The 16,823-nt window shown below is 40.6% G+C and overlaps 1 protein-coding gene across 1 annotated transcript in view; it reads left to right on the top strand.

Moving 5' to 3' along the window:
- The window catches only part of LOC117440777 (zeta-sarcoglycan), a 568,571-nt gene extending 554,647 nt beyond the window's left edge, over positions 1 to 13,924 (top strand). Inside the window, exon 8 of the mRNA XM_034077045.1 lies at positions 11,294 to 13,924. Coding sequence (XP_033932936.1) covers positions 11,294 to 11,500 — 207 coding nt within the window. The 3' untranslated portion in view covers positions 11,501 to 13,924. The remainder of the gene's footprint in view (positions 1 to 11,293) is intronic.
- Positions 13,925 to 16,823: the final 2,899 nt, after the last annotated feature.

Here is a 16,823-nt window from a genome sequence, read left to right as displayed (position 1 = left end):
CAGACTCTTGGCAGGCCTAGCTACAAATATTCATTAAATGTTATAACTCTGAAAAGGACAAAGAAAATAAACATTGGATTATACATTACAAAATGAAAAGTATTTTCCGCTTTAGCACTTACTGCCCTAGGACATGTTTGTACTGTGCTTCTGACATACGTCAGGGGAAAATGAAAAGAAAGCTGCAGTAAACGTGTTTGGGTATTTGTAACTAACGAAATATGTTACTGCAGACAAGTCAACTGCAGAACCTTTTTTGTATGTGTGCAGCTGCTTTAACCTTCAGTCACCTGTCTTCCTCCTAAGCTACTCCTCAACATCACATGCTCTTCCTCCTGATCTCCCCCCAAAGACACTTTAACCCTAGTATCCTCTTTGCTGTCTTTTTCCCTCCACCTCCCTTCCCCTTTTTTAATCCCAAGAAAAGCTTGTCCTTTCATCGCAGCCTTCCCCTCCTCTCTGGCAGAATATTTGCCTCCAACCCTCTTGTGCCTGTTCCTCAGCTGTGCCAAAGGAAATCATCCATGAAAAATGTTTTGACCCTCCATAATTGCCGCTTCCTGCATGTTTCCCTTCTCCTTGACTCCAGAGCCACGTACTTGCTAAACTGATGTCGGTCGGATGAAGATGGCCTCAGACCCACATCCATTCTGCATGCACACACTGAGCCACCCACCAACACTTGCACATCTATGCAAAGGGACACACATCCTCGCTTTATATGTATACTTGGAGTGAACAATATAGACAAGTGTAGTTAAGTGTTGTGGGACTGTTTGCCTGTAAGGTTCGGATTGAAATGCAATCATTTATAGGACCCAAATTAGAATTTGTTCATATAGGTGTTCACTTTCATTTTGAACATCGCTCATATCTTTGTAAATGTGCATGCATTGCTACATGTATATTCATATATATCCTAGCAATATCAAATGAAGCATTGCATAGGCCTACATTATCAACAGAATTATTTTCCTCCAGATTACATACCTATTAATGTTGTAAATTTAAAAAAGTAAAACTACGTGGTTATTTTCAGGCAACAGGATTACTTGTTTAAGATTAGTATAACATAGTTTGGGCTAAAATCATTCAGTTTGTTGGGTTGTTATTGAAGTGAATGACGTACATTCAAAAATAATCTCGCTTTTTTTTTAATTTGCGGATGTATGTGTTATTTTACAAAAAAACTACAATGCAGGTATTTTGCTTAAAATATGCAGAACATTGCCCTTAAAAAAATCCCTCCCTTATACATATTCACAAACACTGTTATATTCACAGAAGCATGTCTTCGACACACGTTCACATGTACAGACAAGAACAGGCTGACCTAACACCCTAATACACTTTCATTTGGGATGAATGTCAGCGCTGATCCCACTTTAAGCTACAACAAATGACTTCCAATCTCCTACCTCTACTTCCATCCATCCGTCTACCTGTAGTATGTCTCCTCCACTGTCCATTGTGCCTGCTACAGTAGCATCCATATCTCTCTTTCAATCCACCTTCCTCTCACCTCTCACCCCTTGTCTCCTTTTTATCGATCCTGCTTTTTGTCTTTCATCCCTACCTACTCATGGCATTCTCCTCTTTCCAGTCACACTCTGCTTCCCTCATTGTTTGTCTCTCCATCCATCCATCCATCCCTACTTTCCTCCTTCTTTTCATTCTCATCTCTCCCTTCCTCTGTTCCCCTCCTCTCTGTTCCATTGGTTTTTCATGATGCTACCAATGCTATGGAAGACAAACCAGTCATTTTAACGGCATTTCCTCACATAAACAGGCACCTATCTCCCCTCATTCTCCCACCCGTCGCCATGCCAAAGTAAATTGTAGGTTTTCATTGCTATGGCAAGCAGGCTGTTAGAATTAGATTTGGGTTGTGTTGTCAACCGTGACTGAGTCCTCTCCTCTGTAAGGCTATAACCTAACCCTGGCAGCTTTTATTGGGAAGCCAAAGGGAAGATGGCAGGTGTGCACCAGGGACCTGTTAAAGGCATACCATGACAGTTAGAGATGTGATGTGGTGTTTTCCTTTGCCCGGCACATGAGGTGTTAAGTGCACATATTAGTTTTTCACTAGTTCGTAAAGAGTCGTGTTGTCAGTGTTACTATGTCTTATTAACACTGAGGTTACGTACTGTAACCCAGCTTCTATGAGTATAGGCGCAGCCCTCTAAGGCTATCGCTATTGGGTAATCCCACTGCACGTGTGCAGCACTGACAGACTTAATCCACGCCCACCTACAGATGTAGCACTCCAGATCAGACTCAAATGGGTGTGTCCCAGTCAAAAGCCCAGCGGATGCCAGTGGCTGGGGGTGTTGCCAAATTGCTAGAGGGCGTTGCCCAATTTCCCCATTTGTTCAATTACAGGATTTAACCATGAGATGGCGCTTCATTCACAAAATACACAATGGGCGTTGTAGAAACATCAATATTTTAGATCAAATAAAGTATATAGTTTGCTTTATGCAGTATATTTCTTGTAATATTGTACAGTAGATTGAAGTAAATCAACTTATACATTAAGATAAGATAAGATGGACCTTTATTAATCCCGTGGGGAAATTCAGTAGTTCAAACAGCAACAGGGTGAGAGTGAAAAACAGGACAGCACAGATTCACACAGATTAATAAAATCAAAAATAAGATGAGCGATAAAAAATAATAATAATGAGAAACTATGAAATAAGAAATGAATAAAACTAAAATGTAATTATCATATCATATATTATAATGTATTGTATTATTAAGTAATATCATACATTAACCCCATTATAGCAGATGCCACATTAAATGGATGAACACATGTATGCATCAATAATTACAACAGAGTATTTCTAAATACAAGTTGTAAAAATACTTATATGTATTTAATATTAACCCTTTGGAGTCGACCGTCACGCCGGCGTGATCAGATCACATGACCTGTTCAAGCCGGTGCCGCATAAAAACAACAGTCCGGACAACATTGCTGTGTGTTTCTGTCGAAAGTACTGGCTTGAAACTATATCCCAGTCTTTGTTTCATGCAAAAAGACCCAGTAAACACGGAGATACGATGATATAAAGTTAATACATTTCAAAAGTATGAAATATGGAAGCACATATTTGAATATCTTCGCCGCATTTGATCATTTTACGAAACGGAAAATACTGGAAACTGTAGATCCTGCTCAACAGGATGTATATGTGTATTTCTGTCAAAAGTACTGGCTTGAAACTATATGCTAGTCTTTGTTTCATGCAAAAATACCCAATAAACACGGACATACGATGATATAAAGTTAATACAGATATATTTCAAAAGTATGAAATATGGAAGCACATATTTTAATATCTTCGCTGTATTTTATCATTTTACGAAACGGAAAATACTGGAAACTGTAGATCCTGCTCAACAGGATGTATATGTGTATTTCTGTCGAAAGTACTGGCTTGAAACTATATGCCAGTCTTTGTTTCATGCAAAAATACCCAATAAACATGGACATACGATGATATAAAGTTAATACAGATATATTTCAGAAGTATGAATAATGGAAGCACATATTTTAATATCTTCGCTGTATTTTATCATTTTACGAAACGGAAAATACTGGAAACTGTAGATCCTGCTCAACAGGATGTATATGTGTATTTCTGTCGAAAGTACTGGCTTGAAACTATATGCCAGTCTTTGTTTCATGCAAAAATACCCAATAAACACGGACATACGATGATATAAAGTTAATACAGATATATTTCAGAAGTATGAATAATGGAAGCACATATTTGAATATCTTCGCCGTATTTTATCATTTTACGAAACGGAAAATACTGGAAACTGTAGATTCTGCTCAACAGGATGTATTTACCAGGGAGGGGGTGAAGTAATCAGTTAAACGGAGTGATATGAAACGAGACGAAAAGAGACGAAGAGGGACGGCGGGAACCGAAGAGGGACGGCGTGAAATGGAGAGAGACGAAGATATACGAAGACAGGCGGCGGGAGACAAAGAGAGGCTGCGGGAGACTGCGATTGAAGTAAAGTGACAGACAAACATTGAGAATTTAGATATAGTTAGATAGATTTAGAGTTTTGAAGACTCAACTATGATGAAGAGAACTCTGAACGTGAGTCAAGCTTTAAGCTTGTTTTTTGACATGGAGGAGGAGGAATCTGTGATGTTGCCCTCTGTGTCGTAGTTGACAGAAACCGCTTTGAAGCGTGGCACAGATAAAGACAGAAAAAACAGATTGTTGTACATAATGTGTATATATATATATATTTGTATTATATTTATAATAACACTTTTGCCTTATCAGAATGAAATCCCATGCTACCTCAATCAAACTTTCACATTATCATAGTCATATCCCATGTATATATTTCCAGCTTTTAAATGGTTTCGTTGTGTATGTTTGTGTTATGAAAAATAAAATCATTTTCAAAATCTGTTTTTACGTTTTTTTTGTGATTTGGGGTCCAAAATGTTCATATAGTAGAAGATCACTGCTCTAAACAAAGTCAAAAATCCTACATCCAAACGAAATAAATATAATTAATTATGATGAATACGTTAAGTCTTGTTCATTGTTTTTCACTTTTATTAAATGTTTGATATTTCCGGTGGAAATGGTGGACAATCGGACATTCAAAATGCAGCATATTTTCACTCTTACACACATATATTCTCATTTTACATATATACATTTTCACTCTTACACACGGATATTCTCCTTTTGCTCTCATGCGAAATCTAAAACAAAGTATGTCATGTATATTTAGTTTTCGTTGATGAGACGAGACGGACTAAGGTGTTACTGGTGGACTATCGGACATTCAAAATGCAGCATATTTCCCCCAAGTGTCTGTCAAAATGCATTTTACGTTTCTAACTTGCAATATCATTATTTCCGCTCTCTTCAGAAGAGCGATCTCCCTGTGTCTCTCTGTGTGCGGGGGAGCACAGGAGGGGGTTGCTGTGGAATGTGACACACATTCCGATGGCCAATTCGTTTTAAACAAAGGGTCCCCAACATACATATAGGACACATGGGGGGTTGGGCTGGGGTTGGTCTGCAGCACATCACAGAGGCATTTAAAAAGTGAAATACATTCTGGAAATGTTCACATCAGGCACCTTCAAGTTAAACAATACTACTGTACAGTAAACAATTAACACAGTAATGTCAGATATGTACTAAGTAAATAGCCTACATTAGTTCCTGCTCAAGATTAGATTCAACTGTATTGTTATTGCACAGATTACAGGTACTGAGACAACGAAATGCAGTTTAGCTTCTAACCAGGTGCAACAAGCAGTAAAGTGAAAAGTAATGTTCACAATCTATAGAATAAAATATATAATGAATTGAATGATGAATAAACAGTGAGGGGTATGAATACACTAGATATCAGCCTGTGAGCAGTATGAACAGTGTGTTAATCGTTAATGTCAGATATGTACTAAGTAAATAGCCTACATTAATTTCATGATGGATTAAACCACATTTATTTCGTAAAAAATAAACAAAATGATTAAATGTAGGGTGAATTGCCCTAATGTGGAACATTTTTTCATTTCAGACTTCGGGAATATATTGCGACATGAAGCCGATACAATAAATCAAAATCCAGTAACATTCTGAAATCCCCAGGATGTGTCCTAATCAAACCAAAAGAGAACATGCAGATATTAAACTCATAAAAGAAATGGTAGACATATTAGTACTCTTAGTGCCAAGTTGTCTCAGACAATCTGTTTTCCTAATGTGGGACAGTTCTGTGCAAAATGTGGGACACTGAAAAGTCTATATTATGTAATAAAAAAATCTCAGGCCAGTAATACTCAAAGCTACAGTAAATGTGCAATACCATGCTATGTTACTATTTATAATGTTATTGTTGTTACAACAGAAGATGTTTTTATTTAAATTTAAGTTAAATGCATCAATCTGGTGCACTGAGGGCAAAATTAGTAGATTTGTGGATACGGCTCTCAACACTCATATGAAACAGAACTGTGTGTTGGAAGGTATTAAATTACTATGCATATTTTATTGTGTAAACACACAGCTGATCACCTGAGAGCTGCCGTTTCATTCAGAGCGTTTAAAAAAAACGACGGTCTGATTTCAACAACTCAATGTGTGATTATTATAGCAGTAATATTAGACACTAATAATACAGTACACTATTAACACTGTACATATTAGTGTTTGCCCGTGGGATTAGGATGATCGGTAGAGAGCCGCTGCATTTTCCTCCGTCGGATGTGATATAAAAACAAAGCGATTATTGTTGTTGTTGTAAACTCACGTGGATTAAATGTAGTGCATTCATTTCAACTCGCGAACATATGATACATTCAATGAATGCGAGGATGATCGAACATCGTTTGTTTGACCCTGGATGCATTTCCTGATCTAAAAACATAGTTTTGTACTTACGCCAACGTGAATTAAACATTATTTTGTTAAATAAAAACATGGTGATGTTTAGTAAATGATTACATGTCTCTTACTTATGCACAGAATATGATCCTATCCGTGACATATATGGAGCTTAACAAATATCCGCTATATCAGATCCCTGTAGATCAGCTGTTTATTTCACATGAGTTTCAGTGTGGCAGCTTTTCACGGCTCCCCCTGGTGGATCCATGATCCATTGCAGCTGGTTTCATTATAATTAAATGTATTTATCAAGGGGGCGTTTCAAGTCCTGCGGGGGGGGTTTCCTTATCAGCAGGGGCCCACCCCGTGCCGATCACGGACCCGCACGGGTAGGCGTCTGAAACGAAGCGCTACATCTGTATGACGTGGGCCCCACCTCCGGCCTCACTTCCGTATAAATAGGAAGATGGCCCGTCCAACTGCTCCCACACAAACAGCTTTTCTTCAGCTATTCGCGGAGCCAGTGGGGCCCGAACCTTAGAGGGCTGCGCCTATACTCATAGAAGCTGGGTTACAGTACGTAACCTCAGTTCTATTTCGTATGAGGCTTCGCCCTCTAAGGCTATCGCTATTGGGTTAAGGGCGAAGCAGGATGTAGTCCACGCCCCACTGGTCCGTCCGTAACCAGAAGCACAAAAACCCATCTACTCAATTAATAACCCATGCGAAAAAGAAGGAGCATCACAGTCCCTGGAAATATAGCATTATTCCAAATTAATATTCTCTTTAAGGGAATGAAGGTGAATACCCATCGTTTAAAAAAAGTAGAGATAAACAAATCCCACTTGTTAAACCTATAAAAGAGGGGCAAGAGGGGCAGCTCTCTGAATGCCGATAGGCAGGAGAGAGGGCATGCCGTTTAGTCCCTGACATTACTCAATCTGACAGAACAGCAGTACTGAATGTGTAAGAGAGGAATGGGAGACATCCCTCAAATAAAAACGAATAAAAGAACAGGGGGAAGACCAAGATGCAGCATTGCAAATGTCTCCCACTGTCATTCCTCCATGCAACGCCATAGAGGTTGAAATTCCTCTGGTGCTGTGCGCTTTGATGTTTTCTGGGGGATCCACCCCAGAGTAGACATACGCCTGTGACACAGCCTCACACAACCAGTGTGACAGCCGCTGTGCAGATAGAGGCTGCCCTATTGAGTGCTCTCTGTAATGCACAAACAGGCGCTGAGACTTGCGCAACGTGGCTGTGCGTGCAATATACATGACAGCGCACGTACGGGACAGAGGAGATGAGATGTGGCTTCTTCCTCTGATGTGTGAGGAGGAGGGAAGAAACCATCCAAAGTGATCCCTCTCGATTTAAAAGAGCTTGTGATCACCTTTGGCATAAAAGCCGGTTTAAGGCGCAAAACAGCTGAACTGCCATCTCCTTGGATCTGGAGACATGACGGAGCCACAGAGAGAGCAGACATATCACTCACCCTTTAGCTGATGTGAGAGCCAAGAGCAGAGCTACTTTGGCTGACAAGAACTTCAGGGGGACCTGATCTAAAGGTTCAAATGGAGCTTTACTCAGTGCGCGTAATACTAAGCCAAAAACCCATTGAGGCGCTAAAGCGCGTGACACATGTCTGAGTCTCTGTGCTCCCCATAGAAAACGTTTTGCCAGAGGGTGACTAAACACCGTGCTGACACCAAACCTACGTGGCAAGATGGAATGGCAGCAGCATATGTTTTTACCGTGCTATAAGCCAATTCCTGTCCAGCAACAGCTGGAGGAACAACAGCACGAGGCAGGGGGGCCAACGGGGTCCAGGCTTCTCCCTACACACCACACGGAACGCTGTCCATTTGGCTGTGTGGGATGTGTGTTCAGCAGCTGCGCTGATCGAACACCTCCCTGGCGATTTATGTAGGCCGCTGCTGCTTTGTTGTCTGTTTGAATCAATGTTGATTGTACAGCCACGGGACGAAGTGCTGGAGCACTTTCCATACAGAGAGTAATTCCAGCACGTTATATGGAGAGACATGTGACCCGGCCACTGTCCCCCCACTGCCTGCGACATGCACGTTCCTCAGCCTGCGAGAGATGCTTCTGTGAACACTGCGGTGTGTGACGTCACTCTGCTCAGGGGCACCCCCACGGACGTGGAGATTTTTCCAGTGGGTCAAATCCAAAACCACGGAAGGAGGAATGTACACCATGCGTCTCCTCTGACGCACGGGGTCGATGCACAGGCGAATAAACCACCTGGAGTCTCCTCACTATGAAGGAGACCCAGGGGGATCACCACGTGACCAGCTGATATCATGTCTAACAGCTGCATCACGGAGAGGGCTGTCACCGCCCCGCGGTGTTTCCTCACAGACGGCAACAAAAGTCCGAAATTATACGATTTAAAATAAAATCAATAATTGTGGCTTGATATTGAGTAAGAACATGTTTTTATGAACCACACAGCTTCCGGTCTTCCACGACCCGACCGGAGAAAAAGACGTGCTGCAGCCTGCAGGCACGAAACACGTTACCAATAGAAATACATTGCTTTTAAAATCGTGCTGTATAACACGAAAAAAAGGGGCAAATCGTGGTGGTGAACACGAATCAATAGATTAAAAATCGTGTTGGTGAACACGAAATGCCGTGAGACTGGGTTGTTGTGGAACAGTTATCAGTGAACAGCCACATAATTGTTCCATTAAGGTCTGAACAATGATCTTGACATAGTATGGTAAAAGGTATGGCATACAGTATAACAAACGTAAAAAATAATTCTCAAATATTTTTTGACTCTTGGTCATGCCAACTTTCCACCTACTGTCTCTGTTTTTAAGATTTGGGAAACGTGAATATAAATGTGTATATACATTTTTGGATCATGTTGCTGAAAAATGTCAGCAGTTTTGTCAGTACATTAGTTAAAAAGATGGTAACATCTATTATGAGGTCATTTTCTTTGTCTTGGTTTATTGTATTTACTATTTTGTGTCATAGAAATTGCGCTTTGGATGGGATGTATTACCTTCAGGGTGGTTGAATTATTTTGATACTGCATGCTGTGTTTGTTCACATCCTGTTTTGGGTGCATATGTAGACATTTAAATACAAAACATATAGTAACCCCTCCCCCCATGTCTACCTCCTAACTTGCACAGTACAAATGATCATACCTTTAAACTCCAGGGAAAGATAGGTGTGAAACAGTCAATGAGTTAATCGCCTCAATGCCTCTCGACTAATATATTTAAAACACCTAGGATCCTTTAGGTTGCAAAATGTAAATGAATAATACAGGAGTTCTTGTAGAGTTTGAGTATATCACTAAGTATAGACCTCCAGGCTATTATGACACCATCTTTAAAGCTGCCACAGTCTTTTACCTGCATATCTATCTCCATGTAAATGGATAATAGATGTGCTACTTTAAGCTGCACAGACATTTAAAGCACACCCCTGCTCTGCTCCATCATGCAGAAATAGTGTGTGCGTGTGCGCATGTTTGTGGGTCTGTGTTGTTTATACAGCCCGAGATATGCCCTGTCAGCCAATGTGAAATCATTAGTTATACTAATTGGTTCCTAGCTGTTTGGGTGTCCGAATCCCTCATTCCTCTCCTCTCCTTTTATCTTTCATTCATCTTATCTCCCTCATTTTGTGGCCCCCATATTCTCCCAACCACTTCTAATGTGACATTTTCTCTCTGCCTTCCTTTCATCTGACTCCCTCTCATTCCCCTCTCTTCCTCTCTGTCTTTTTGCACTCATAGCTATTTTTGCGAGCACTTTTTCACTTCCCCTCTTTCTTTTTTTAAATGAAGAACATAAATGATGGGGATACAGATGTCTGCTGAGATTATCGCCCGGCCTCTGGGTGTGTGTTACTGTGTGTGTGTAAGAGAAAGAGGGGTGAGCTATGTTCCTTGAACACTGAAGATTGCAAGAGTAAATAAATAAGCAGGCACAGCAGTCAATAGAAACCAAGATTGTGTAATGATTCTCTTTAGAATCTCAGCTTGTATCAATCTGAAGATGAGAAGAGCTGAAGGAATGCAGGGAGAAGTAAGGGTCAGTGAATGAGGCCAGTGGGGGGGAGACATGGTGGAGAGATCATTGGGAGTGGGAGGAAAAGTGAAGTGCTGGCCTTTGAAAAACAAGAAAATAACTTCTGCTTTTCCATTTATATCACAAAATGTTCACTAGGTCCATAAATAACACTCCCTCAGTGTCACTGATCTTGATTTATCTGAATATTAATAAGCTGCTTGATTTATTTAGAAGATTATTCTTGTCTTTTTGTTTTAAATGTTGCCAGAACAAAATGAATCAGCTTTTTCTAATATGTAATTCTTTGACAGATGTTTACATAGAAATATGATACTGCAGCAAATTATCTTGTCTAAAAGATGGCTCTGTTTGTGTGAAGTTGTTTCTTGCTGCATGCTTTCCCTTGTGTCTGTCTTTCCCCTTTGTATTTGTCTTCCCCTCACTCCTCTCCCACTGATTCACGTGCGTTTCTCTTCACCTACCTTGCCCTCTGCCTCGTTCACTCCCACTCTTTATCAAAAGAGACCCATTCTAAATAGAAATTCCCTTCCTGTCTCAGTAGATCTTTTGTGATGACAACCCTAGTCGACCACAGCGAGTATAGTCATCCCCTATGGCAATGTGCTCTCTCTCTCTTTTTTCAGACAACATCACTTTTTTTGTGTGTGTTATTTGAGGCACCAGGATTAATCATGTGAGCTCAGTCCCCTACAGCAGTATCATCAACGTCAGTGTGTTAACGTTTTATAGTTATGATCTTCCTTTATTTATGTTTTTCTTTTTTTCTCCATCCATTGCTCTGAAATCAAAGGTTTCTTAATAATTTTTCTTTCATGTCCACAGATCTTTCTAGATGCCAACACCATCAAACTGGGCAACATCCCCCTCGGCAGCGCTGTTGACCCGCTGGAGGGAGCGCCAGCAGGTACCACCTACACCAAACAGACTGTGTACGAGCTTTGTGCCTGCGCTAATGGCAAGCTCTATCTGTCCCCGGCTGAGAAAGGCTCTACCTGCCAAACAACCAGTAACTTTTGTCTCTGGAGCTGAGAGTGGGGTGTCGACAGACACCTCGGACACATGGACTATTAGAGTTTGAAGCTAATGCTAGCCAACTGACTGAATCAACATGAATTATGGCGCAGTGGGAAGCCAATGCCAGCTAACAGACCGAATCAAAATGGATTGTGGCATGGCGAGAAGTTCAGGTCTGTTAACCAGTTGAATTATATGGATTACAGCTTGGCAGGAAGCTAATGCTTGCTAACAGACCAAAAGAACATGGACTCTGGCTTAGTGTGAAGCTAATGCCAGCTAAAGGACTGAATCAACATGAACTACACCTTGGTGAGAAGTTGCCAGCCCACCAACCTAAATATTACAGATTGGTCAGTTGCTAATGCTAGTCAAGAGGAGGATTGACTTGGCGGGAAGCAAAAGCCAAGGTTAGCTGGTGGGTATGATGCTACTCATGGACATGGATGGACATTTTCACCCTGGGGCTCCAATTGGCTGTCTTTGCCATTGTTGAAATGCTGCCATGACGGTTTCTGAAAGTCACAAGGATGACATTTCGGGGTTTTCTGAGAACACATAACTCTCTCACAAGAAAAGTGAGTTGTGTGTTTACCGTATAAACAAAAACGTCCTGGAAGTCATCCTGCTTCAGTTAAGATAAACAGATATGGTGATGGACTGCAAACTTGCCAGCAAGGATTGGACATGGACTTAGTTGGCTATCAGACATTGTTGTGGACCTTGTTTTAGCTAACAAATATATCAGAAATCGGTTTAGTCTAGTGGGAAGCTAAGGCTAGCTAACGGACCAATCTATACCAGAAAGGCCTTCCCCCTCCTTCCCCTCTAGTCTTTCAACCCAAATGTTGACGTGTGACCCTTCTGCATTAATATTCACCTAATAGGAATATGCTCTCGGGCCCCACTTTTTTTATAGGTTTATTAATACAAATAATTGTGCTTCAACCTTGCATTCATCAGGCTTTTTCCTCAATATATTTCATTATTTTTTACATTGAATTGTATTCTATTTTAGTTATCTTTTCTTCAGATCAAATATTGTACTTGTTATCACTTTGAATACTGTTAGTTTCCTTTCATTCATTATTTATCTTCCCATGTTTTGCTGCTGCTCTCCTTTATACCTCCTCCATGCTGTCAGTTTTGTTTTGTCTATGCACCTACATAAATTGGACTGGCAAAAGAAAACCTTATTTTGCCTTTCCACTCTCTCTGTCTGATAACAAAAGTATTTCTGCTCTTCTTCACAGGACTGGTTGAAAAACATTTGTACTAACTATCAGTACCAGATTCAGGGTTTCTCTGGATGAATTTTACCTGGGCATACAATGCTTTTTGTTAGAGACAGAAACCAAATGGAATAAAACATGTTTACTAAAACTGTGGTACTGGTTAGGTGTTATAGCAGAACAACCGTTGTATGGAAAGGGTCAAACCTCCAGTGAGGCAGAGGCAGCAGTAGGAAGACGGCTAGTCCAATTTTGATAGAGTTACAGAGCATAATACATATCTTCGGCCTGTGTTCCTTGGTCCTCAGACTTTTTCACTCATTCATCTGACTCTTGACATTTGGGCTTTTATGCCATCCCTCTTTCTTCTCAGTCATGTTGGTGTTCTGTGTCATCGAGAAACCTTTTTTTTTTCTTTTAACACACTCCTTTTTCTTCCCTTCTTTGGTTATACTGTATTGACTACCATTTTCTTCATTTATACTCTTTATCTTTGAACCTTGTCCTTCATCTCTTACCCATCACTCACAGAATAACATGTTTTGATATTTTCAGCTCATCTCTTCGGTCCTTTATTGACTCTGATCTCTTTTTGCCAAACCAAACTCAAACTTCAGGAAAAATTTCCCTACATAGTTTAGTTCAGCAACCTAAGCAAGAAAAGTCCAGAATGTCCAAAATATTATTTTGTGGGGTTATTTTTTGATATGTCAATTATTCTCAGACAGGCGGATCAGTGGGAATGGCCTCGAACCGGCTAACCTAGAGTCCAACATCTGCGATGGCTGGAAATCAGCAAATTTGTGTGGCAGAAATCCCCCTGGAAGAAATTGTGGATGAGTTGGTTGTATGTGTATGAACTCAACTGGAAAAGGCCCTGAGGCATACTTTCTTTTTTTTAAACAAGTGATACACAGGTGCCTTTGCTGCTGTTGGTAAAAGCACATCACAGTCTGAACGTTCACACTACCCTCAGTGAACCATCTGCAAGTGTCTCTGGAAAAACTATATATTTATCAATCTACTTATCTATCTATATGGTTTTCTGTCATTTCCTTCCCTTTTCTTCTGTTTTTGTAGAACTCTCGGTATATCCTGCAGAAAAAATAACAATTCAATCGTGGTTTAAAGTTTAATTTTATGATGTGTTCCCTTGTGGTTTTATTCTTGATAATAAAAAAGCACAAATTATGCCATGTATATAACAATACCAATAAAATACAAAATAAAATAATATTGTTTTTAAAGAGAATCCCCGGACTCTTCAGTGTTGTGTATTGTAATTTTTGCTTGGATGTTTCTGTGTTCCCAAGAGAAATGTAATTGCTTCTCTGATGATCACAACCTAAATAACATTATATTTAACTGACAACTCAATATTATTTCTCATGTTTGAATTTGTTCAACAAATGAGAGACACAAAGGTTCTTAGTAATGAAGTGTACATTTGTGATTGTTTTTAGGTTTTCTGTCTGTTTGTACTAACCTTACGGTATGTTGTCTAATCTATGTGTGTCTGCTTGTCCCTTTCTGCTGAACACAATATAACAGGAACGCCTGGAGAGAATTGCTTCAAATGTGGCCTAAACTTCCAAACGGACTCAAGGATAATCTGATTAGACAGTGGTGGTAAAATGTTCCTGTAACCTCATGTTAGTCCCATTCTTGTGAATGCAATGTCTCAGAAATGTCTTCAAGGAATCTCATCAAAATTAGCTCACACATTATTTGTAACTCTCCTTTGTAGCCTCTTCCTATACATTCAACTATACCATAGTATCTGCGGCTCCATAAACACAAAGCGGCCAACAGAAACTGTAAACAACAATTGCTCTTAAAAGCCCCAAGTGCATGCACTGAATATCATAACATAATACATAACTGATCTTTGACAGTCCTGTGAGTGAACAAAGATAACAAAGGTAAGTATACATCAAGACACAGTAGTAGTTATAACAATCCTGTTTCAATCACATTAGTATGCATGAAAAAGTGACAGGTGACACGCCCCCAATTATGCAAATGTGCTAAGTCCTGCCTCCCATTGTTCGAGATCCTTTGATGTGAGTGGGTACAATCATGTTAATGAGCTAAGTCCCGCCTCCCTTTGTTCGAGATCCTTTATGGGTGTTATAACAGGTAGGTGTGAAAAGCCCCCTGTGTAGTGCCTCTGTTGTCTAATTCTTTGATGTATTGATTAAGGCAGTCTCTCCGAAGTTATGCTGTCTGGCCCCTGTCCACTCACACCCCGTTGTAGTCTAATCCTTTGATGTGAGGTGTTATAGCAGGTAGGTGTGATATAAGCCTCTGGTGTTAATGTAGGTGTTGATTAAGGCAGTCTCTTTGAAGTTATGCTGCCTGGCCCCTGTCCCCTCAGAGTTGTCTAATCTAATTAGCCTTTGATGTGTGCCCTTTGATGTGAGGTGTTATAACAGGCAGGTGTGATTTCACACTGGTGTGTTATAAGCCTTTGATGTTAATCTAGGGGTCTCTTTGAAGTTATGCGTGAGACTGTCTAGCCCCCCGCCCCCTCCCCCTTTTCTCCACCCCTTCCTTTGGCTATGACGCCAGCAAATAGTGGGGGTGGAATCAGGTGAAAATAGAAATACGCTCAAACTAAATAAAAAAGCCAGTAATTTCCACTTACCAAGTCACCTTTCAAAAAAGAAAAATGGCCAAGAGACACCTCAATATGGGTTTTAATAAGCGAGAGGCCTGTGACAATTTACCGCCATCCGTCCGGAGCGCCAGTCAAGAAACGAATGCAGCATCTGTGCGGGGGTCAGACGCCTACAGCCGAAAGATCTGTGCACAAACTTATCTCGTGCCCTCTTTTGGTCATGAGGAGGGGCTCTGTAAGGAAGTGGCAGATTTTTCCCGGTTGTGTATTTTCTAATTCTAGCTGGTTTCTCCAAAATGACCTACCCCTACCTTTAAGAACAATTAACACACACACACACACACACACACACACACACACACACACACACACACACACACACACACACACACACACACACACACACACACACACACACGTTGGAGTTGGCCTTTGATGTGAGGGTTTGAGATAAGCCTGGGATGTTAATCCATATGAGGAGTTCTTTTCCAAAACGCTATAAATGCCAAATTGAAAAAAATTGAGTTTGTCGTGCCATTTTGCTGTGTACTGAACCTATTCACTGCTCTATCAACGTTTCATGCCACATTTGCTATATATCCTTGTTTAAAATGTACGGCATGGTGCAGTTCCTTTCCAAACCACGATAAGTGCCGAACCCATTTTGAGCCTAAACGCGATATATCCTCTCTACCAATCAGAATTCGGTGAGCGTTCTATGCAATCCAACATGGCGGCGCTCTGAGTCGAGGTTTGTTTATGTTCATTCAGTCTTCGAAATAAGTCTTTAAATGTCTTTAAACTGTTGTAACACCTTTGATGGCCTGGATGAGGCAGTGAGACCTACACCTGGGGGTATAAAACACCGACTGGACAAAGAAAACCACAAAAAACAACAACAAAAGAAGGTTTGTCACTTGTGTGGTGCGTTAATACCGACTGTGGGATGTCAACACAAAGCTGCTGCGAAAGGTTTCTGTCAGGCTGAGAAGCTGTCACCGGACTACCTGATGATGAACTTCAACCATTTGTATGAAAAACCAAACAAGGTTGACCAGGACCGGGCTATACTTCATCTCCTGGACATCACACAAGGGAAAAGGAAGCGTCCGAAAGTTCAGGACGTAAACAAACAAAAAGACCGGAACGTATCTGTCAAGTACAATCTCTTGTGCAACAGTCACCCAGAGAAGGTTCCCGTTAAAGTGTTTGGTGAGTACAAAGTTCGTTTCAGAATTTGCTAGTTTAATACCGAGGGAGAGTCCTCTCCAGTCAGACTGAGAGACTGATAACCTCAGCTCAGGTGAGGTAAAGGACTCTGAGTGTTTAGATAGTTAACTTAGTCTAAGTTCTCAGTGGGTCTCAAACGGTTTGGTCACCATTTATGTAAACACATATTTCCATTTGAGGGGGGAGTAAAATATGCATGAATAATAAAAAAAAAACGTTAACTAGGTGAAAAAAGGTAAGATAAACTATTAAAACT

This window comes from Pseudochaenichthys georgianus, chromosome 1, assembly GCF_902827115.2.
Source record: "Pseudochaenichthys georgianus chromosome 1, fPseGeo1.2, whole genome shotgun sequence".
In the NCBI taxonomy this organism is placed as follows: domain Eukaryota; kingdom Metazoa; phylum Chordata; class Actinopteri; order Perciformes; family Channichthyidae; genus Pseudochaenichthys; species Pseudochaenichthys georgianus.
The sequence above is the reverse complement of the archived record's forward strand: the minus strand, read 5'-3'. Positions and strand labels throughout refer to the sequence as shown.